This window comes from Pseudorca crassidens, chromosome 4 (assembly GCF_039906515.1).
Source record: "Pseudorca crassidens isolate mPseCra1 chromosome 4, mPseCra1.hap1, whole genome shotgun sequence".
In the NCBI taxonomy this organism is placed as follows: Eukaryota; Metazoa; Chordata; class Mammalia; order Artiodactyla; family Delphinidae; genus Pseudorca; species Pseudorca crassidens.
In genome coordinates this window covers 124299967-124322901 of record NC_090299.1, presented here as the reverse complement: position 1 = coordinate 124322901, position 22935 = coordinate 124299967, and the positions used below count along the sequence as shown (strand labels likewise).

Genomic DNA, 22935 nt, shown 5'->3' with positions numbered 1-22935 from the left:
GATGCCAGTAAAAGTGCTGTACTGAAGAGATCAAAAATAAGTTTCCCTAAACAGGGCCTTTAAACTATGAAAACAGAGACTCACTCACTTGCCACCCTCAGCAACCATCTATCCAAGACCTCCTAGGCTGTGGCACTTGAAGGTCACGGGAGCAGAGCCTGGGACACAGACACAAGTGCGAATGTGCCTCTGCCTCAGAGAACTTGCTGGCGGTGAGGGTACTATCCCTGGGGCTGAGAAGCCTCGGTCTGTGTCCTCCCATCCCTTATTTAATTTGGCAAATCCGTTATGAAATGCAGGACTGGAATTTAGCATTTAGTATTGAGTCTGAAGTTTATTTCAAGTGGGCTGGAAAGTCAAGATGGTGGGGAAGATGTGTAAGACTAAAACTCAGGTTTGTTAAATCAACTGAGGAACAGGCCGTGACTTGCCAGAGGTTTCAGGTTAAGAGGTGCTCTGAACAAGAAGCTCACTAACTGATTCCTACAAAGAGTTGGCAGTCAGCACTGCTGATGTGCTAATCTGTGCGGAGTAATGGAGCAGAGGGAGAGGATGAAACCGTCCTCGCCCTCAAGGCACTGAACGAAATACACTAACAAAGAATTAAAATACAGTGACATAATCACCTCAGAGGTGTGAATAAGATACAACAGCAGCCCATGGGAGGTGGTGAGCAACTCTGCCTAAAGCAAGAGAAAATAACCCATCGTGTCTAATCACTGGTGGTGAAAGAGGGTTCGTGTGCATCTCGCACAGAACACCTATTAGCCGGAAAGCCTGTTAGGATTCGTGTGTTTTTCCAAGGTCGACCTAACAAAACTGAGTTTTGTATACTCTGGATACTTTTCAAATGAGCTGATCAATGGATGATAAAGAGAGACTCATTCATTCAACAAGCATTCGCTCGCCTACCTTGTACCAGAAATGGCCAAGTTTTGTTATTGAAGTATATACATATGTATACGAATAAGAATATTCTAACATCCCTACATAGTTATTATCAGTCAATTACAATGCAAAACCCAGCGTTTCCAGGGATTCTGCGCTCCACACGATGAGTGTGGCAGACACCTCATCCCCGAGAGATGCAGCAGAGAAACTTTCCTCATCCTCCCTGACAGACAAGCTGTGACGAAATGCCACTCTCACAGACGCTGTGTCACTTTAATGTTGCCGTGACAAAGGAAACTGCAAAGCCCAACAGCCCTGGCAAGGACGGAAAATCCCTGAGCACATCTCCATGGTGTCAGATTCTTAACAGCCCCTTCAGATGCATCCTCTAAGGACCAACACTTTTAGTCAGAGTTTTCAGCATTTCATGTGGAATAAATGTTTCTTCTATAACTGGTAAAACAACTGGCTGGCTTTTTGAGAACCCCACTTCCTGCCAGACTCTGTCATGTCCAATACTGCCAGACATCTAGAAAGCCTATATATTGATTTCCTTTTGTCCTGCAGACGCAAGGGAGAACACTCATCCATAACATTTGGACTGTCTTCAAGAAGCCTCCACGGCCGCTGTGAGCAGCTCTTCGTGTCTACACACAAGGAATGACTGACACGAGATCCTGCCTCATCTTCTGGTTTTCGGAGGAGCATTTACCAAAAAGGCTGGTGAGGAAGGTTAGCACGCCTGGTTCTACGGTACAGCTGAAGGCATGGGCCACTGCACCTAGAGCCCCCTGAGGAGCATCCCTCGCCCCTGCTGGGCTGATCGCAGCCTCTGATCAGTACCCACCAGCAAGGCAAAGCTGTGCTCCGGCAGCATCCCATACTGTTGCACGAGCTTCTCCCGGGTCACGCGGGGCAGCTCGGGAAGCTGCTCCCGGAGCTGGTCGATGTTGATCACCTGCTGCGGGTCTGTGCCAGGGGGCAGGGACCCCGAGTCGTAGAGCAGCAGCGGGGGCAGGTTGGGCTCCGGCATTAACCTGGCACACAGAGGAGATGGCATGACTGAGTATTCAGTTTAGCTGGAAGAAACAAACCTATCGTATGAAAGTGTGTGTCTGGATGCCTTGTTACTTGCAAATATTTTCCAACATCCCATAATATCAAGTCTCCTAGTTTTCCAGGAACTAGTCCTTATACAAGTGTAAGGTCAAAATGACCAAATCCACCACTCTCTATGCTTAAACGAGCATTAAGTGAAAAAGGCACAGCACCATGTTGATGCCACACTGTGGTTTGTAATTGTGGATAAAGTATATATTCATAAAGACATAGGCTGGAAAAAATAGGACCAAATGAGAACAATTTACTTTTTAGGAAGAAAGACTATAAATTTAAAAATATTTTTAGCAGTATTTGTGTAACAAATGAAAAGTCAAAGAAAAAGAAAACTTTCTTTCTTGAGAAGTGCAAGAAATAAATGGATTTTGCCTAAATAAAATGTAGAAGCTAGGGGAGAAGGAGGAATGAATAAAGGGAGTATAAGGGATTTTTAGGGCAGTGAAACTATTCTCTATGACACTGTAATGGTGGCTACATGTCATTATACATCTGTCAAAACCCACAGAATGGACAACATAAAGCACAAACCCTTATGTAAACTATGGACTTTACTTAATAATAAGGTATCAATATTGGTTCATTAATTTTAACCAAGGTACCACACTACACACTAATGCAAGATGTTATCAGAGGAACCTCTGTGTGTGTGTGGGTGGGGGGATACGACACATACCAAGGAGTATATGGGAACTCTGTAATCTCCACTGAGTTCTGCTGTAAACCTAAAACTGCTCTAAAAAAGTCAACTAATTTTTAAAAAAATGTGGAAGCCGCACCGCTGCATATACTCTTGTGAAATAAAGATGTCCTTCCCTCTGTTCTACTCTAACGTTTTCTCTCTGCCCATATTTGTCAAAGGGCTTATGCAAAAGCAGGGTAATGCAGAATGGTGGCTCCAACGTAATAGCACAGAAGGGCAAGCAACCCATCACCTCAATGCCAAATCTGTGCTATGAATTAGTCTGACTTCTGAAGGCAAGAGGAAACCAAAGGGAGGCTTCCTGAATCCCATCTGTTAACCTGAGAGACAGAGCTGAAGCCACTGGCTGTGCTAAAAGCCAACTCCACGCTCAGTGAGAAAGCAGCATAAACAGAGTAGGGGCGACAATGGAAAACAAAGAAGTTCTTAGGAAGAACAGATTGAACCTAGAGGGATCACTATAATTAGAACAATGGTGACTTTGACAGACACACAAGAGGAGTCCTTGAGGTGACATGCATTCTAAGGGTTTGTGAGCTTTGTCTTTCCTAAATCTCGATGCTATATTTGTTCCTCATTGACAGCAATGGCTACTCTTACCTCTTCCTGCACTTCGCAAAGGAAAGTGCCAACCCCCACCACTTTGTTGCTTAAATCTTTAATTTTTGCAGTCTGCTAAACTGGGAAGAAACAAAAGTCTCAATTTATTGGAAGCTATTCTTATTATTTGCTTTATTTCTGGATCTCAAATGAGGCCTAACGTGTTAAACAGCATCACCTGAGGTTTGAAGGGAACTGCCATTAACATATACATCTCTTTTTTCTACCTTCTCACAGAACTTCAGTGTTACTGCATTAATTACTGAACATGAGAATAAGAACAGCCTAGGCCCCACCCCACAACTGCCATCCTCTTAGCTCAATTATGAAAACTCTGACACAGAGGTGAGTGAACAAGTGTTTTCCAGCTGTTGAATCCTGTCAAATAAGGTACTCCAAGGCTACCAAATCAAGAAAATACTCTTCCTCTCAGTGTACACGTAAAACAGGAAGCCTAGATTTTCCATTATGCGACAACAACAAGGAAAAGTGGTTCCTAAAAGCAATCTAGGATCATTATGTTGGTCTGTAAGTGGATCTGGAATATGACCCAAATATAGAATGGTGTTTTGACAAGAGGAGTAACCACCTGTAGTCTTGTTTTCCTTCTTTGTCTCTCATCGGCACGGTGCACCTGTGACAGTTAAATGAGAAAACATTTTAAAAATGCTGCATGCAGCGTCAGCTAGTGTAGATGCAGACAGGGGTTCCCCTACCAATAGGGAACCCAGGGGATTCAAGCTCCTCAGCCTTCCTTGGGAGACACTTTCATGAATACATTGCAGAAATAATATTAAAGAAAGACAAATGTTTAGCATGATAATTAAAGAAAAAGAACAGAAAAGAAATTGCTTCAACGTTTCCAACATTTAACCAGCTCAAACTCTAGGCTCTTGAGCTTTTTTCCCCAGTCTTCTGTTAAGTGTATAAAATCCTCAAAATTCAGAGTCAGAAAGTTAGACTCAAAGATATCTAAACAGAAAAAGACACCACTACAACCAGTTCTAAGCTTTCTTCCACTTCTAGCTTATATTGGCAGAACTTAGGTCTGATAGAATTTAAGGAAGTAAAAATTCTTGGAACAAAGGAGGTAAGCTGGAAGCCAGGGAAGTGCCAGGACTTAAGACTCAGCAAGTCTGATGGCAGTCAGGTGAAACCTCTTACCAGCCCTAGAGGGCATATCACAACCCTGTAGGGTACCGTATTTTCCTAATTTTACTAATGAGGAAACCAAAGTGCAGAGAAGCTAAGTACCTTCTCCAAGGTGACATGGCTGGTCTGTGGTGAGCCCAGACTGGAGCCCCACCTACCTGTATTCAAGATGCTGTCATGCAAACTCACCCCAGCTTGTAATCGAACGAGCGAGTTTCATTCAGGATTTTACCTCCATTCTCGAGTTCATTGATTTGCCTCTGAATTTCATAGTCTAAAAATAATAGTTTAGTATCATATTTTGATCCCTTTCATCCAGTTTAGCAATAATTAGACATCTTTTTCAATCTTTATGTCAAAAACTAATCAAGGGAGTTGTTTATAATTCTTCCCACAGATGCTATATTTTATTCTTGCTGCCGTCATAGAATAATCATGCTAGAAAGGGCCTTTTAGGAAGCTCTGCTTCTTCACTTTTTGAGAAAACCCAGACTCAGAGAGATTGCGTAACCCAGTACAGGCTACAAAACGTGGCAGAAGCAGGGCTAGGACCAATATCTACGCAGAATGACCCCAGATCTAAGATCGCTGCTTATCAAGAGTTTTTATCCCAGGATCCATGGGTGGCCTTCAAGGGGTTCTAGTACCTCCTGAGATTATATGCAAACGTGCATGTGTGCACAGGCACATATTTTGGAGAGAGGGTCCAGAATAAAAACTCTGGACCCTCTCTCCAAAATATGGAGAGGGATCTATGACCCCAAATGATGAACAGCCACTGCTCTATGCCACACTCCCTCACCACCCAACAAGGCAGAAGTGGTAAGCAAAGCACAGCCACAGTTGCTAAGCTTCCTTATGAAAACAGCTTTAGCCTCCGCTCCCCCCTCAACTCCCCGCCCAACATGTACCACCTGCCCTTGCCCAAATCCAAACTCTTATCATAGCTGATAAAAAGCAGCAACACGAAGAGGATGGCTAAAAGGCGTGATGTAGGGAGAAACATGGGGTAGAAAAATTACAGGCTTGAAGAATTAAGCCCATAACAGTAAAGCTTCGGTTCTTCCAGCCTGAGTCAGACCACAGGTAGAATTCTGTCTCAGACTACTCCAAAGGGTCCTTCATAAAATAACAGGTTAGGGACAGCCAAAATCAGGCAGGGGTCTCCATCATAAGTCATCAGGGATGAATCTACCTAAAATCTTGTTTTTTAGGTTCCCATCACCACCTCTTAGAATAATGAGTTCCAGAACACTTATCACCTACAAGGTGAAGTAGAACTTTCTTTCTGTTCATTCCAAGCTTCCCCTTCACAAACCTGAGCTGGAGGGTTTTCCCTAACCCAAACCTATCATGGCCTCAGAAATCTGGACTGTGTCTCCTTTTACAGGCAGAAGAGTCCACCATCGTTAGTCTGTCTTTACGCGGGGACCTTCCCCAACACCTTCCTCTCCTGTAAGTCATCCCCTTGACCATTTTAATGCTTTTTTCCTGAAAACTTGTAGACTCAAAGTGTTTTCACTGAGGCTAGTTGATCATTTCAGGTTCAGGATAATAAAATTTTATACAAGATTAGAAAATCTTTTTTGTGTTCCTTCTAATACCCAGGATGCTACTAAACCTTTTGGCTGTGACTCCACATTCATCCGTCCCGTTCTCTGTGTACCCTGAAGGGTGCACCTTAACCTCCACCTCCTCCCTCCTCTCTTCCTCTCTAGATACCTTTGGTTTTAAAGAATATTTTCATTCCTCTGAGATGTCTTCCCCTCACATTCACAGATATCAACTTCTATGGACCACCCTAGATGTTGACCTTGCTCAACTGTTCGATTTTAACTACTAGTATACATTTGTCCACACTGAAAGATCCACAATGTGAACAAACAAGACCAATACCTGATTACACAGGCCCAAGCAATCTATTAGTTAAAACGGTAAAAAGCAGAAAAACATACTGACCAATTAGGTCAAATCGTGGCCATCTATAATGAACAAATATGACTTTATACAGTTTGGTCTGGTCAGAAGGAATGTGGTACATGGAAAAACAGAGTTACAGGATTTTGCAGATCCTCCCATAGAGGTGAAGTCTATTTCCCCTCCCCTTGAACCTGCTTTGAATGGAATGTGCTGGAAGAGATGCTGTGCAAGTTCTAGAGCTAATGACTCAAGAGGCCTTGAGGCATCTGCCTTCATCCTCCTGGGGTGTCCCCTCCGCCAAATAAGAAGGGCTGGGCTAGGCAAGTGAATGAAGCAAGCCCACGTGGGTAGAGCAGCCCAGCAGACATCCAGCACCAAGGCTGCAACACGTGAGTGAGGTATCTTGGACCCTGTATCTCAGCGGAGCTGCCGGCTCCCCACAGCCACATGAATGAGCCAAGGCAGGACAAGTAGAAAAACCACCCAAGCCACAAAACTCTGAAGTTGAGATGTTATTATGTAAGCCATTAAGTTGGGGGGGGATGCTTGTTACACAGCAATAGATAACTGATACAAAGAAGTATATGAGGAGTAACAGCTGACATTCACCTATAGCTTTGGCCAAAAACCTGGCACTATTGAGATTCTTTACTTCGGTTCGAATGCCCAAAGGCTCCCCAGGGTTATGCACAGATATGTTGGCGTCCACTCTCAACTGGCCCTCTGTAAGGAAAGAAAAAAGACAACACTTTAGAAATTCTCTGAGGCAATCGTGGTTTTTTCAAGGCAAGAGAGTACAAGCAACGTCTAACTCTAGTTCCTGTTCAGTTACAGCAGCCTAACCTCAGAGGAAGTTAAGGTTGGTCCTGAAGTACTGACTTCTGCCCACTTGCGAAAATGATGGTCCTAAGGCATCTGAGGGGTGTGTGTGTATATATTTCTGTGCACTTGTGCACATGCAGAATGCAGGAGAAATTCTGGATATACTGGCTTGGGAAATCTAATTTCTTTCATGCCAAATAAGAAAAACAACACTGTTAAAAATGGAGATTTACCCTGCAGTTTTATTCCGAAGTGTTTTTCAAAGTGTCAGAGCTGGGTTGTGGGGGAAGGCTTCAGAAATGATCATGTGATAGCCCTACACTGCTCTCCAATGGAATGTGGATTTCCAACAGTGATTCCGAGAGATTTATAAGAGGGTCCTTGAGAATTTACAGCTCAAGGGCAAGAGCCAGAAACCTGGGCTTTTCCCCTCGTCCTTCCTCCAGGTACTGTAATGATCTCTTCCTTCCGTAAACAGGACTCGGAATCCTTCCTGACTGCTGTAAGGGTTTGCCGCAGCAGACAGACAGTGCTGTTATGAAGGGGACGGTCTGTGGGGGAGGGACTCAGAGGGGGCCATCCCCATCCTGGGAGGACCTTCTCTGACCCTGCAAGCCACCCCCCCGCCCCATTTTGGGAACAGTAATCCCTAAGGAAGCAGGTGGTTTATGGAGAGGGCCAAGAGGCTCTTGAGGAGGATAGGGAGGCAAAATCTCAAGCCAAAGAGAGATAAAGATAAGAAATCATCACATTTTATACCCTGCAAGGTAAGGCCTCAATTCTCTGTTCTCCAATTCCACTTACAATATTTAAAACAGAACAAAAGGGGAAGACAAAATGCTGGATTTTTCTTAGGCAAGTCTTTGAACTAAAAAAGAATCTGCCAAAGAGGAATGTGTCGACGGGCTGAAGAAAGCAATTTCTTTTCCAAGGTTTCATAGCAAAAGCATATTAAAATAATAAAATAGCTCAAATATATTCCATGCCAAGAAAAAGAGACCCTTGCAACAGGTCTCTGTCATTCCCACTCTGCCGCTCCAATGGCCACCCACGTTGACAGGCAGGGAAAAGGTGCCTTTCAGCCCAGAAATTACTCTATGTCTCCAGAATGGACCTCTCACATTTCTACAAAATCCCATAGCCCCTTTAGGACAACATGTGCTTCCTTGAATCTCAAGAAGTCCCAGCGACCCCTGATATCATCAGACTCTTGGTCTAGGAACCCTGCGGCATCCTTTGCTGCTGTTTTCTTGGCCCTTTGTAGTCTAACTGACTAGATCCTGTCAGTTCCTTCCCCCAAACATCCCTCAGAGCTGTCACTTCCTCTCCATTCCCACGGCTGCCATCCTTGCCTGAGCACCCGCATCCCATCCTGACCTTCAACTCAGTGACCCCTCCTGCTCCAGCCCCGCCCCGCTCCAGCTCGGTTCTGGCCACATCCACTCCCAGCACTTGATCAAGTGCACAGCTGGCTCCCACTGGGTCATCCCACCTCCTCTGCTTGGTATGCAAGAGCCCTCGTCTGGTCTTGACCGATGCACCCCACATTTCCTGCTGCTCATTCCCTGAGAAAGCCTCCTCCCATCAGGGAAGCTTCTGTCTGCTCGCTGGTGCCCACAGGCCCTCGTCATCCCTGCTACTGGCCCTCCTTCAACCTCAGCTCATCCTTCGAGGTCCCACATAAGTGGTACCACCTTCTCCTCCTGGAAACCCTCATCCGTAGGCCGGCCTCCACTGGTGGCTCCTCGGAGCTACCAGAATACATGCAGTCAGTAGAGCACACGATTGTAGTCTATTCTGAATTAGTCTTTTCTCTGAGACCAGATGGAAGGCCCTTGGGAATGGAGCCCAGATTTAAAACTCCCACCCCTCTTGCCTTCCCAAAGACATCACTCCTTCAGTTCTCTCCTCTCTCCCACAGCACTCCTTAACCCTCTTCTTCAGCATTCCCTCTATGCATGTGTATCCATAATCAACAGTATTTCTCACTAGAAACAAACCCCAAAGACCCACTCCCTTGAACCCAGTTCTCTCTTCATCATTCTGCTGTTATTGCTCTGCTTTCCTTTTCAGCAAATCCTCTCAAACAAGTACTGCTTGTTTGTTGGCGTCTCATCTCCGTGAGCTCACCTCCCATTTACTCCTACACCCATGTCAGCCTGGCTTCTGTCCCTACCTCTCTGCAAAACGCCTTGTCAAAGTCACCATCAACCCCTGGCTGCCAAATCCCACGGACGCAGGACACGCTGTGTCTTCCCCTCACTGGATACGCCGGCCCTCGGCGGCATGTGACCTACCAACCAACGCTTCCTCCCTGCAACATCTTCCTCCCTCGGCTGCTGTGACCTTACTCACCCTTAGCTGGCCCCTACCTCCTGGACACTTTCCATGTCCATGTCATTTGTTCCCATCCAGACTCAGGACTGTCTTCTTTACCTGCACTCTCTCTGTAAATGTATATGGTCTTAAACACCATTCAAGTTCTGATAACTCCTGAATTTCTCTCTTCAGCCAAAACCCTACTCTGAACTCCATCCACACTGACCTCTGCGCCTACTTCATCTCCACGTGGAGGTGGCCCAGGCATTTCAATTTCCGAAACTAAAGGATCTGCCCCTGCAACACATGCACATTTGTTCTCATCTTCCCCGTGTCAGCAAATGGCACCGCCACCTCGTTCCTCAAGCCTCCTTGACTTCTTCCGGACTCTTTGCCTTCTACACCAGCCTGTTAACAAAAATCCTGTTATTTCTAAAAACCACCTCGAACCCACCATCTTGCTCTCTCCATCCTCACCGACACCAGCCACGTTCCATGGAGCAGCCGTGGTGGTTTTCCAAAACGGTAATCCGACTATGTTGTTCCTTGGCTTAAAAGCCCTTCCCTGACCTCCCACTGCCCTTGGAATGAAATCCAAACTTCTTATCATTGTTGGTGATCTAGCCCTCGCAGACCTTTTCAGTCTTACCTGAGGCCACACTGCCCTGCTCCTCGCGCCTTCCCTACAGTGGTCTTCTGCCACCTGTGTTACCTCCAAGCATATACTGTACGTTTTCCTCACCTCAGGGATTTTGCCTGGGCTCCTTCCTGGACGCTCATCCTCTAGCTCCCTGGGGCTGGGGCCTCGGGTTATTCTCCAGAGGCCCTCACCATCCAATGTATTCTTTATCACGGCACCCTCTGTACTTCCTTAAAGCACTTATCACTAACTACTTTGTTCTATTTGTTAATGGATTTGTGTCCCTCATGAATACAATATTTCCTCTAGGTAGCAGGAACAATGTCCTTTTCACTGCTCTGTTCAGAACCTAGAGCTGCCTCTGGCACATGGTAATTGTTCGATAAATTCATACCTTGGTATTTTCCTGAGCCACGAGTAAGCAGACTGGTCTCACAGTAGGTTCCCGACAAGTTCTAAAGTTCTGTCTGAATAGGACTAATATACTGAATCCTGTGAAAGGCCCATTCAGCTCAAAGGAAAACTTCCCAAGTATGCTGAGCTCTGCCCAGCCAAACCTCAATACTTGGGAGAGAACTTTTTTTGAGCCCTGAGAACCCTGAATTGGACCTCTCCTGCTTTTAAAAATAAAACCATCTTTCACAATTTAGACTTTTAATTTGGAAAAGGAATAAAGCATGAGTTTCAGTCTCTCCCAGAGAAGACCGCACTCCATAGATGTCTGAGGGGACTCATTTAGTGTCCTGCAGTGTTGAAAGGCAGTTCCCTTGCCTGGATTCCAATACAGTATCCAACACTCACAAAAGGCATTTACCCAGTGAAGACAGAATACCTTTTAAACAAATTAAGGTAAATTGCCTCAAGTCCACAAAAGCCTCACAGTCACGTTTGCTTCAATGCATTCTGCAACACGGGGGGAGGGCCTTCACAAGAACGTTATCAAGCTCAATTTCCACCCTCTAGAAGTAGAGAGATTTGTAACAGCAAAACGAAAAAACCTGTACTACTGAGCACAGTGATATGGTGCAGTCACATTTTTTTTTTTTTTTAAAAACACATTCACACACCAGAAATATAACATCAGGGCAGAAAACTGTTTCTGTCAACAGCAGGGGCCTGATGATTTAGTGAGAAAGTCTATTAAGCTGTTTCATTCTGATCACTGAATACTCTGCAGAACTTAAACAACAGGGTTTGACAAAAAATAAGGTAAAATAAATAACGTGGCTCAATTTTATCCAACATATTTCACAAAGTTTATTCATCCACAGTGAGTGGTGATTCTACTTACTACTGTCAATAGAAGCACCTGACCTTTCATGAGCACAGGCTATTTGTCAGGACCTGTGATACGTTTTATGCACATTACCACGTTCTTTCCCTACAGCAGAGCTTTAATGACACATCCACTTAGACGTCCTTTAGGCAATTCACACTTGACACGTCCGAGACGGTATTCCAGGTTTTCTTCCACAAGGCCAGTCCTCGCCTGCTCTTCCCACCCTGCTGCCCCAACTCTGTTTGATGACTTGGATGACTTCCTCTCCTCTTTGGTTTCTTCCTTTCTCTTTCCATATACAATTATTTAGGGACTCGTTTCACAAGTGTGGAAAGGGAGGCTCACAGAAGTCAAATACCTCGCCCAGTTTCTATAGCTAGAGGCGGTAGGATAGGATTCCAACCCAGGTCTGGGCCTGCAGTGTCCTCAGCACTCACACTCTGCTAACCCAGCTCCCAAGGTTGTTTGTTTTTAATTAATTTATTTATTTTTGGCTGCATTGTGTCTTCCTTGCTGCGCACATGCTATCTCTGGTTGCGGCGAGCAAGGGTACTCTTCGTTGCAGTGCGTGGGCTTCTCATTGCGGTGGCTTCTCTTGTCGCGGAGCACAGGCTCTAGGCACTCGGGCTTCCGCAGTTGTGGCACGCCGGCTCCAGAGCGCAGGCTCAGTAGTTGTGGCACACGGGCTTCGCTGCTCCGCGGCATGTGGGAACTTCCCGGACCAGGGCTTGAACCTTTGTCCCCTGCATTGGCAGGCAGGTTCTTAACCACTGCGCCACCAGGGAAGCCCTCAAGGTTGTTATCCACAGCAGCGGAGACACTGTCATGGCTGGCACTAGGAAGCGGGGTGACAGTGCTTACAAAGGAAGGCGTCCAGAAGTCAGACACACCCGGGCTCGGGCACTTCCTGTGCACCTTGGCCAAATAACCCAATCTCTGGAAGCCTCAACTCCTCACCTGTACAGTAGGCACAGTAATACCCATCTCTCAGGAATGTCATAAAGTTTAAATGAGACAATAAATTAATTTAAAAAATGCTTAGTGAACTGATGAGCACATACTCGATGTTCAAACCGGCAGATATTACAACCTTGGAAACATTTAGCGTATCTATATACTTTGGTACACATTCAACTCAGCAGACTGCTTTGAGGATCTCAACAGTGGCAAACATCCTGAGAAGGAAGTGACTTCTGGAACCCAAGCTGAGCTAGTCTACGCTCATTAGCAAAACTATCAGGAACTCACTGAAGCACAGCCCGGAGCAATTTGAGTTTCATTCCAAGAGCACGCTGGGGGTCCACTGGTGCTCTCCAGGGCAGCCTTCCGTTGGTTCCCAGGCTGCATTCTCCAATGGCGACACAGTGGCCTATGGTGGTGGGACAGAAGGATGGGAAAGGGGCCTGGGCTGATAAAGTGCTGAGAGCACCAAAAGCTGGACACCTGCAGACTCCAGGCAGACCTTCACTACCCAGAGCACTTCAGGACAACATCAGCCACTCTGCTGCTGTGCTGGGGGCAAAGCTGTCTGATTTGTATTTAAAAGCAACAAAAAGTGTCACAACAAATGAGATTTAATGAACCCTCTCAGCTGTCACTGCCTGATGAGTTCTCACTGTTATGGTTTATCTCTTGGCAAGGACCCGATGGGACTATTTCTCAGCTAACAGGTGGCCTGTTTATTATTCCATAGGTTTGGTAGGAATCACAGTTATTTTGAAGAAGAATGGAATAATAAAACTTTTTTAAAGCAACAGTGCATAAATGGATAACTACCCAATCTGCCCATATTTCGTTTCTATTCTGTAGGTAAAAAGACAGGATGAGCCAATTCTCCATTCTACAATGGAGAATTCTCTTGCTCTAACACAGAGCACTCCACTCAAACTCATGTGGCTGGCTGTGTTTTTCCTGACTTTAGCTTAAAGAAGAGAGCAAATTGGCAAGTTCCATCTCTAGATTCAACTTGTACCAGGGCTTTGATGTTACAATTTGTTGCCCATTAGATGTCCTATGTGACAAATGTGGCATTACAAATTCTGAAGTCCCTTTGTAACATGTGAACAAACGTGTGACAAAATGGTCGGTAAATGGTATGATAAACCGACAGGGAGATGAATCATCCCCACCAATGGTACTCAGTGGCACCCTCTGTGACATGTTAAGTGGTTAATTTTTTGTGTCAACTTGACGGGGCCAAGGGATGCTCTGATATTTGGTTAAACGTTATTTTGGGTGTGTCTGTGAGGGTGTTCCTGAATGAGATGAACCTTCAAATTGATCTACTGAGTAAAGCAGATTGCCTGCTCACCGTGGGTGAGCCTCCTTCAATCCGCTGAAAACCAGAATAGAACAAAAGGCAGAGTCGGGGTGAAGCCAAGCAGGACCCTGCGGGGCTCCTGGACATGGAAGCCTTTCTGTGTCCCTGTTTCTTGTTTGTAGAGAACAGATTCCAGCCTCCATGACCTTCCCTGAGTTCCAAAGGGCAGGTTCATACAGTTGCTAATCAGGGAAGGGAGGGGATGCAGAGACAAGGGAGGAGAAGTCAAGAAACAACAGTGCAGCCTTGGGGCAGGGTCCTGGTTCCCCCTCAAGGGATACACATAACACTATCTTTGAGCTCTTTACAGAACTAAAACCCCCAACAAATGGAAGATGTTAACTACCTGATGAAGCATTCTTCATTCCAGAGAGAAGGTCATGATGTGATAGCCTTAAGAACCACAGAAGCTCATCAGGAGACCAGATTAAAGGAGTGCAGGCCCTGCACACACCCTGATCCTTATCAGCAACCCAGCCCTTGAACCACTGCTGTAAAACTCCTCACCAAATCTTCCCGGGTTGGGACACACAGTTTTGAGGTCATGAGTCCACTGTGCTCCCCTCCGCCTGGCAAAGGAGTAAAGCTATTCTTTTCTACTTCACCCCAAACTCTGTCTCTGAGATTCGATCTGGCACCAGCGCACAGAGGTCGAGTTTTTGGCATCGGGGGAATTTGCTGTCTTCTGCCTGACTGCCTTGGATCGGGGATACTGGTCTTGTCTTGGACTCTGGCTCAGACTGGAACTTACGTCCTTGGCTCTCCTGATTCTCAGGCCTTCAGTCCTGGGCTGGAACTATACTATTGACTCTCCTGCTGCTTGATGACCACAGATCTCAGGGACGCCTCAGCCTCCACAGTCACATGAGCCAATTCCTTATAATAAATCTGTTTACATGTCACACGCACATGCACACACACACATCCTATTTGTTCTCTTTCTCTGGAAAACCCTGACTAGTAAGTACGCCACTGGACTGAGAGATGGATTAACCACTGCAGATGCAGAACCTGCACCCTTTTTCCACGCTGTCAGGGAGTGCTCTGCGAGTGGCAGACATTTTTTAAAAGCCCCTGGGAACAGAAAATAGGGGAAAACCATGGGAGAGATGGGCATTCAGGGATGTAAGAGTGGGCAAAGCAGCACTAGGAAAGGCTCACGAAGAAACTGGGTTTGACCAAAACTTGTGATCTTTGTATCCAATTTGCAAACACTTAAAATGTATAATTTCCTTGATCCCAAGTTTTCACATTGTTTCTTCTGTTTAATTCCCTATTATATTTCTATTGAATTTCAGACTTTATCTCAAAGTTAAAGTTTTGTGAAATCATAACCTTGGTTTGTAGTCGATACAATCTGGCTTCAGCTTACATGGATGGAAATTCTATAAAAGGCGGAAAGAGACCCAGAGGAAAAGCATCCAGTAGCAATGAAGCGCTGCCCACACAGAACTCACAAACTAAGAGCTACTGTGCATAAACACAGGGTCTTCTGAGGACGATGAAGCTGTTCAAACACATTATTTTATTAATTCTCACAACGTCCTGATGCAAGAGGCCAGGAGGACACCTCCAGTCCCTGGACTCCTAATCTCACACTCTTGGGCTCAGCACCTCTGCAGGGCCGCTGTTTGTGTGTTTATTTTTGGTCAGGGGCTCAGAAAAAAATTCAAGGAAAATTCTAAAGAAAAGACCCCAAAACCCTGAGGTAGAAAAGGCTGAGCAAAGGATGCAAACAACCCCACTGTAGCTGCTGCAGAGAATAAGACTCCAGTGAGGAGAGAGCCCGGGAGTGGAAAGGGAGATGGGGAAGAGGCGGGCACTGCTTCTGTGGCTGCTACCTGCCATGTTCGCCTGGCTGGTCCCCAGGGCCTGAAGAATCAGCTGTAGCTCCCTGACGGCTGCAGCCGCCTCTTCTCCACAGGACATGTCAGGCTCCAGGACCACTTCCAGAAGGCCGACCCCTACCAAAGAGAGGCAGAGTCAGTCTGATTGGAGCTCTCCAGTCTGATCCGCAGACACATCAGGCTGAAACTTAGGAAAACCCTGCAGCACTGACAGGCCCTGAATCGTTTCACTTTCCCCTCACTCTTGGATTTTGAACTTTGGTTCTTTTCTTTTAATGTCTGCTTCAGATGTCAAGCTGCTGGGTCTGTGACTAGGCGGCGACGCTGTCTCGTTTTAGGGGTGGGTTAGTTGCAAGCGCATAGAAACCACAGTCCTAGCCCGGCTCTCTAAGCAGCTCTGCCAACACCAACAATGATATTCCGATCGCCATTAGTCAGGCTCCGGGGCCTGTCTCCTCAGTTGGTTTGGGCAAACTCTGGAGGGGAAGGGAAGTGGCAGGAAGGAAAATGGGGACTCTCCAAGCCTACCCGCTCTATTCAAATCAATGAGCGTCTGGGACCGCAGGCTGTCATGGAGGCTTTTGCCGCTGTCCTGTTCCAGCTGGATCTGCTTGACCCCCGCTGTCCTGGTGACCATCTGACTCCGCCTCTTCCCCACACAGACGCTGTACACCAAGCTCCCATTCACGGCGATCGGCAGCCTCTGCTGGGTAATCTGGTAGCCGGCCTGCACGCAAATGTGGGCCAGAGTCACTCATCTGTAGGTCAAAGCTGGGAACTAGTTGATCATTCCTTTTAATGTCATAAAACTACAGACTTACTTAAAACCACAACAGAACAGAAAAGGAAAAAAGGAAAAGGAGACACAAATCAGTTTATGTGCTGCGGCCGTAATTTAGCCTGGCCTCTTTTCACTTCTCTGGACGCCCCTTTCCCCATCCCTGAACCCACACCCCCAATAATGAAGCAGTGAACAACGTGGACCCTATCTTCCCTAGAGAGCACCATTCTGGGGAATAACAATAATCTCTCTGTCTGAAGCCTCTAAGAAAAGAACCTATTGTTTCCACTAAGCTCGTTAGCTCAGCCCTGCAACTGATTACTGGGCTCCTGACAGACCCTCTCACTGGAAGTGCTGGCTAAGCATCCTGCCATCTACTCTCAGCACAGCTAACACCAGTTGCTAGTGCGGTGAAGCTGGATTCATTCCTGCTTTTCGAGCTCACCAGTCATGTCAGCTGCCCTCCCTGACCCGACTTCCCTTGTTCCTCAAGCCAGAAAATGCTGTGACACTCACGCCCGGCTAATGCAAAGCACAGAGTACTAAAATACTGATGGATGTTGCCAGAGCTCCCTTGCCACCTTCTAAGTGGGGAGGAAGAATTACTTTCAAATGCACATGCGCATGAACGCACACTAAAGAGAAGGCAGGTCAGGACGGAGAACTGGGGAAGAAGAGAGAATGACACTGACACAGTTAGTGTCCCCTGACACGGTTCTCGGTACTTCACACCATTTAATCCTCAAGACAACCCTAGGAAGGAGCTACAGGGCATGGAGGGGTGAAGGGCCTTGCCCAAAGCCACAGAGCTAGTAAGTATCAATGTCAGGATCTGAACTCAGATGATCTGACTCAGAGTCTGCGCCCCTAGCTACCCGGCCAGCATTGTTCAAACCAGCTGCATTGGAATCATCCAGTAGAGTGGTCAAAACAAAGATCTTCTGGCTCCATCTGAAGCATTTCTGACTGCACGTCTGGGGTGGCGCCTGGGAACTTATATGTCTGACATGTTCCTAGGAGATGCTGATGCTAATGGCCTAGAGAACACACTTTGAGAACCACTGCATTAGGTCAATTTGCTCTCTGTGCTGAGACAGGAAGTCTCAATCTGTGAAAATTAAACTCTGGGTAGGGCTGCCAAATAAAATACAGATGCTTGGTGAAATAGGAATAATGTGAATACATTATTTAGATAAAAACGAACCTTCTTTTAGTATAAGTGTGTCTGTCTCATGTAATATTTGGCAACACGACCTCCAGATTATCTGAGCTACCTGGGCAAGAAAATCCAGAAAGCCAGAGTTAATAAAACATCTCATTTTAGTCACATATTGCTAAGTCTCCCACCTGAACCAAACTCGTTATCACTCTTAAAAGATGAAAAAAATGCAGTTCAATTCTCTCCACCCTACCAAGCAGTAGAATTTACTACAAGGCTGGCAGCCAGAGGGAAAAAGCAGCAGCAATTGGAGAATTCAGGTTCCAGCTGTATTTTTTATTTAATTCTACTCCTGCCCTCACCTGCTGAAAACAGCTCACCCCCGCCTTCAGTTCAGAGAGAATAACGTGAAGCAATATCATCACTACTGATTTCCTAAGCCTCAAGAAGGGCCACACTTACTATCAGAGGCTCAGAGCAAATCAAACATTATTTTGGGAAACACACTTGACATTACAGTTTTGGTTCAGTTCAGTAATATGAAAAATTGGCTCTAGTTCACACTGACTTTCCTCTTAAAGAAAAAACCTTTCTAATTTTAAGGAAAAAGCAGGTTAATATTGGGTTTACTGCTCGGCCAATTACTGCTGTTCGTCCAGGCTTCTGGTTTACGTTTCTGCTTGCTCTTGCCCACTTACTCAGTACTTGGGGACGACATGAATGTCTGCAGAGGAGCCGGTCCTGTTACTGGGACCTCCAACTTAACAGAGGGACGCTCTCGCTCTGTCTCCGGAGCCACAGGATGCACTGACTGCTGCATCAGCCACGGAAGTAGCTTCTGTCCTAACGACAATTAGCACCAAACCCCACAGCCGGGCTGAGCCTGAGAGCGCGGGCTGCTTCCCCTCCGCAGTCAGTTAGGAGCGAGCCGCCAGAAGCACGAGACTCCGCCAGAGCCGGCGATCAGGACCCTGGCATCCAGTCTGGTAAACGTCAGGGGGCACTGGCTTCATCAGGCTGGGCAGGGCCTCCCGCTGGGATGGATGGAGCTCTGGCTGAAGAGGCGCTCAGCCCCCTCCCGCGGCTAAGCCCCAGCTCTGGGTGGGTGGACAGACGGATGGATGGACGGAGGGCAGAGCATACTCACAGGGAGGTCTGCGTAGAAGTAGTGCTTCCGGTCAAACAAGGACCTCCTGTTGATGTGGCAGTCCAGGGCCAGGCCGGTCATCACGGCTGCTTCCACACACCGCCTGTTGAGGACCTGGGGGGACAGAACACGCGGCTCCTCTCAGACCCACCTTCTGAACAAACGCTCCTCCGCCTGCGGACATCCTCCCCGAATCTGGCCATCCGGCCCTTCGATGGGCATCAGCTCTGGTTCTGTGTAGGCAGCTCGGCTTACAAGCCGACTCTGTATCTGGAGTCAGGGCTAGTTTATATAAAAAAGAAGATGCGTGCGGTGATGGGTCCCATTGGGCACCTAGTAACTGCCACATCGGGGGTCCTTCCCCCCTACCCGTACCTGACATGACATCAAAGTTAACAGGGAAGGTCCCAGAAAAGCTCAGCAGAGTGGTTACTACAGGAAATAAACTTACTGTCACTGCCTCTGCTAGAAGAACAAGGAGCCGCTCAGAACACACAGGAGGCACTGATTCCTGAGAGGAGGGTTTGAGAAGCAGCTCTCCAAACAACCTCAGTGAGGTTGGGAGACACTGTGACACAGAAAGAATGAAGTTCTGGAAATGACAGGACTGCAGCCATCTCCTCAAGGGCTGGGAAATGACGCACTCCTGCCTCCTACTCTCGGTCCAGGCCTGGCTGATTCCCTAGAAGTGGAGGCTGAGCGTGCCCCGCCCCCTCACCTCCCCAAGCTGCTCGTCCCTCCAGGGCTCCTGGGGCTCCTGAGCTCCTTCTGGATCCCACCCTGTCCCGCTTTCAGGAGCAAAAGACCAAGAAAGGGCTGGCCAACTTTCTGGCCCCAAGGGACATAAACAGCTCTTAGCACTTTGGGGGGTGGGTAGGTGGCTGGAATGAGGTAGACAACTAGAGATGAGAGGAAAGAGCATTCAGCTCTGGAGTCAGGTCCAGACCCCACTGCCGCTGTGTAGATGTACAGCTGTGGGGCTGGAAGCCTCAGTTTCCTCACCTCTGACAGAGGGGTTCAATGTCTACCTTGCAGAGGGGACAAAGTCACAGCTGGCAAACCTCCTCCACAGCAGGAGTTCAATACATGGTTCATTTTCCCCACACCGCTTCGGGGCACGTTTTGAGGACATTATGCTTGCTGATGAAACATATTTCTATTTTTTATTAGACTATTTATGGTGTTCTTTAGTGTATTTACTATGTTATTATCCACGTAGGACTTTCCAGTTATGCTTTTTTACATCCGCCGTTTTATTTCAGCCCCACAGCAACCCTATAAAGAGGGAATTTGTATTATTCCAATATGTCAGAAAAAGAAAAAACTAAGACCCAGAGAGACCAAGAGACTCACTGGAATCTCAGAGCAGAAAATGTTAAAGCCAGCTCGAGAGTTCCCAAGTGCCCTTGCCCAGAGGGTGACAAATAGAATAGAATCCCTGTGGTGCGGGGACCAGGCACCCAGACACAGGCAGGACTTGTTGATCAAACACGCAGATTTTAAAAACAAATCTGTACAAGAAAATGTAAGAGGTGTCTCTACTCACTGCAACATACAACCCCCAAAAGAAAAAGCCAACAGCAAACCTCCCTCCTAATAACATCATCACGTGCCTGGTTTTGGAAACCGGGTTACAAAATGGAGCCATCTCACAGCTTCCATTTGGAGCTCTTCATTCTGGGCCAAATAATATCGTCAGCTCTGCAGTTATAATGGTTTTCACGGTAAGATGTGTGTGCGGCGTGAACAGGATGCTCTAATTATTGACGTTTTCACTTGCTAATGTTTGGCATTTTACTGAACAGTTGTTACTGCAATACAAACAGAGCTGGTGGAAGAGCCTGCCAAATCCAAGCCCAAAAACCTGACCCGGGTTAAGGCACACGAGAACCTGAGGCTGGGGTCCCGGCCCCGAACCCCACTCCTCCGGGGCTGGGCCGCGGCATGGATGTGCTTGGAAACTGCCCGACTGGCTGTCTGTCCAGTTCTTGCTTTATCACTCCCACTGTTTTCTAACCACTGCTTCCTCTCTCATCTCTGTCCAGTCTGCCCCTTTGGGGCCAACCTTCTTCCTTCCAGGCATGAAGAGAGCCCAGGTCTGTTTTGCTTGCTAATTTCTGAGTGTGCATTGCTAATAAACACCCCTCGCCTGGTGCTGTGCGGGAGTGAAGAGTCGTGGGTGATCACAGACTCTCACTGCCCCTGCATGCACATGAGTACACGAGCACTTGATAAACCATCAATTTCCAAAGAATAAGAATTCAGTAAAACACACAAACATTACAGCAATATTGAATATACTTTCATCTTTTCTGGATGATTTAGGCGGCTTGGAGCACTTCAGGGTCAGAATTATAAGCGTCAATCATCACCACACTACAGTTGCACAGAAGGGCTAGTAAACAGAGAGTGCCAGTTAAAAGAATGCCAAGAAAAAAGAATTTATTGCGATCCTAGTCAAGCTGCTTGTGACAGATGGAGGTCCAGGTCAGCATGTTCTGAGGAGAGGATGCAGAATTGGAAACTTCAACTGGGGCTGTCTTTATTCCAAAAAATGTCTTCAGTGTCTACACAATACTAGGCTTTAGGAATGCAGAGGGACATAGGACTCCGTTGCTGGCCTCAATGAATGTGCATTGAGGACATGAACCTGCCGGCACATTCTACATCCTTTGCAAGTTCATCTTCCACGTGAGGATGATCCTGCTAAAAATGCAAATCTTATGGCATTCTGTTGCCTAAAATCATTCAGCGGCCCCCATGTCCACATGATAAAGGCCAAGCTTTTACACGGTCTAGCTCCAGCCTCCATTTTCAATTCTATCTCCTATCACATATCCCCCCACCCAACCCCACCCCACGGTCCAGTTCTCCTGTAAACCATGCTGATTGCTGACTTGCCCTATTCCTACTCACAGTCTACTGAGACGTCACCAAGTCTGTGCAACGTTCCTTACGCTTCTTCCTATGTACCTCTCTGACCTTCTACATGCTGCCATTTGTGCTTGTATCACAGTGGATTAGATGTGTTTACATATATTTCCACTAAACTAAGTTTCACGAGAACGGGACTTGTCTGTTCAGCCTTGGACCCCTGGAGCCTCATACAGAACTGAAAAGCAGTGGTGCTCAATGTGTGTTGAACTCAAATGAGAAGGGAGGTGATGGGTATCCACGGAGGGTCTCAGAGAGGCAGTGATGCCTCACTCTCCTCCAAGGTGTTACCTGCCACCTGCTGGCCTTCAGACTTATTTCTGGAAGTGCCCTGAAGTGATGACCAATCACGTATGATATGATCAAAGAGGTAACTCAAAAACTCCAAAGACTAACTTGTCCTGAAGAAGCCTGTTACAGAATTTTCTTTGCAATTAACATACAGTGACTACAAAGGAGCTCACGGCTAACCCCAGCAGCTTTCGTGTGGAAGGAAAGCAATGCTTCTTGGAACTCACAAAGCACAACTCTCTCAGGTGAGCCTTAGGACACCTCACTCTGAATTTGGGAACCATGAACAGCAAGTGCTGACTGCACTCAGCTTGTGTCAGGAGGTGTGCTCTGCACACCACACGCACGTGCCATTTAATCCCCTCGGTGGTCCTAGGGCAGATACTCTTATAATCCTCATCTTACACATAATGAAGGGAAACACAAGAGATTAAGTAACTTGGCCCAAGGCGACACACACAGTAAGTGGCAGAGCCAGGATGTCAGACCCCCAGAACCCAGGCTCTGGGCTACACTCATCGTAAGCCTTCAAAGAATGAAGTGCATTACTGTTAGCTCTCAAGACCCTAACTTCAGGCCATAACTCTGCAGCAGCGTCTCAGACCAAACCCTTCCGTTTCCAGTATTTTCTTCCTGCCAGTTTCTACCTGCATAGTCTTGTTTTCAGATGTCAAGCTCTTAGAGGGTGAGCCTCGTGTTCTTTGACCTTTGTAGAACACTCTGTACACAGGCTCTGGCATGTGGGAGCTGGAGAGTGAGTGGACCTACAGTTTTTCTCAATCAGCAGGGGATGTTGTATTGCTCGACTTCTGAAACCTTTAGACAAAAGTACCTGTGAAACGATTTATTGAATAAGTGAAGAGCTAATTCCTTAATCGGAAGTTAAGAAAGGTATGAGAGGCGGAGGCAGGAGATGAGACAGCCAATAAATGTCATGACCAGCAGAGAGACTGGGCAGATCACGACCCGAAAAAGGATACAGGGTGAGGGGGTAGTGAATGGTCTTTAAAAAGA

The 22935-nt window shown here is 46.8% G+C and overlaps 1 protein-coding gene across 3 annotated transcripts in view; it reads right to left on the bottom strand.

Annotated features, from left to right (window-relative positions):
• Nucleotides 1–22935, bottom strand: part of GATB (glutamyl-tRNA amidotransferase subunit B) — a 77071-nt gene that overhangs the window by 27388 nt on the left and 26748 nt on the right. For 2 of the 3 annotated variants that reach the window (XM_067736681.1, XM_067736682.1), the window contains exons 3-9: nt 18697–18810; nt 16138–16336; nt 15604–15726; nt 6992–7105; nt 4652–4736; nt 3900–3944; nt 1739–1928 (exon numbers count right to left, since the gene is read on the bottom strand). In XM_067736681.1, coding sequence (XP_067592782.1) covers nt 1739–1928; nt 3900–3944; nt 4652–4736; nt 6992–7105; nt 15604–15726; nt 16138–16336; nt 18697–18810 — 870 coding nt within the window. The remainder of the gene's footprint in view (nt 1–1738; nt 1929–3899; nt 3945–4651; nt 4737–6991; nt 7106–15603; nt 15727–16137; nt 16337–18696; nt 18811–22935) is intronic. The other variant, XM_067736683.1, reaches the window with a different exon arrangement.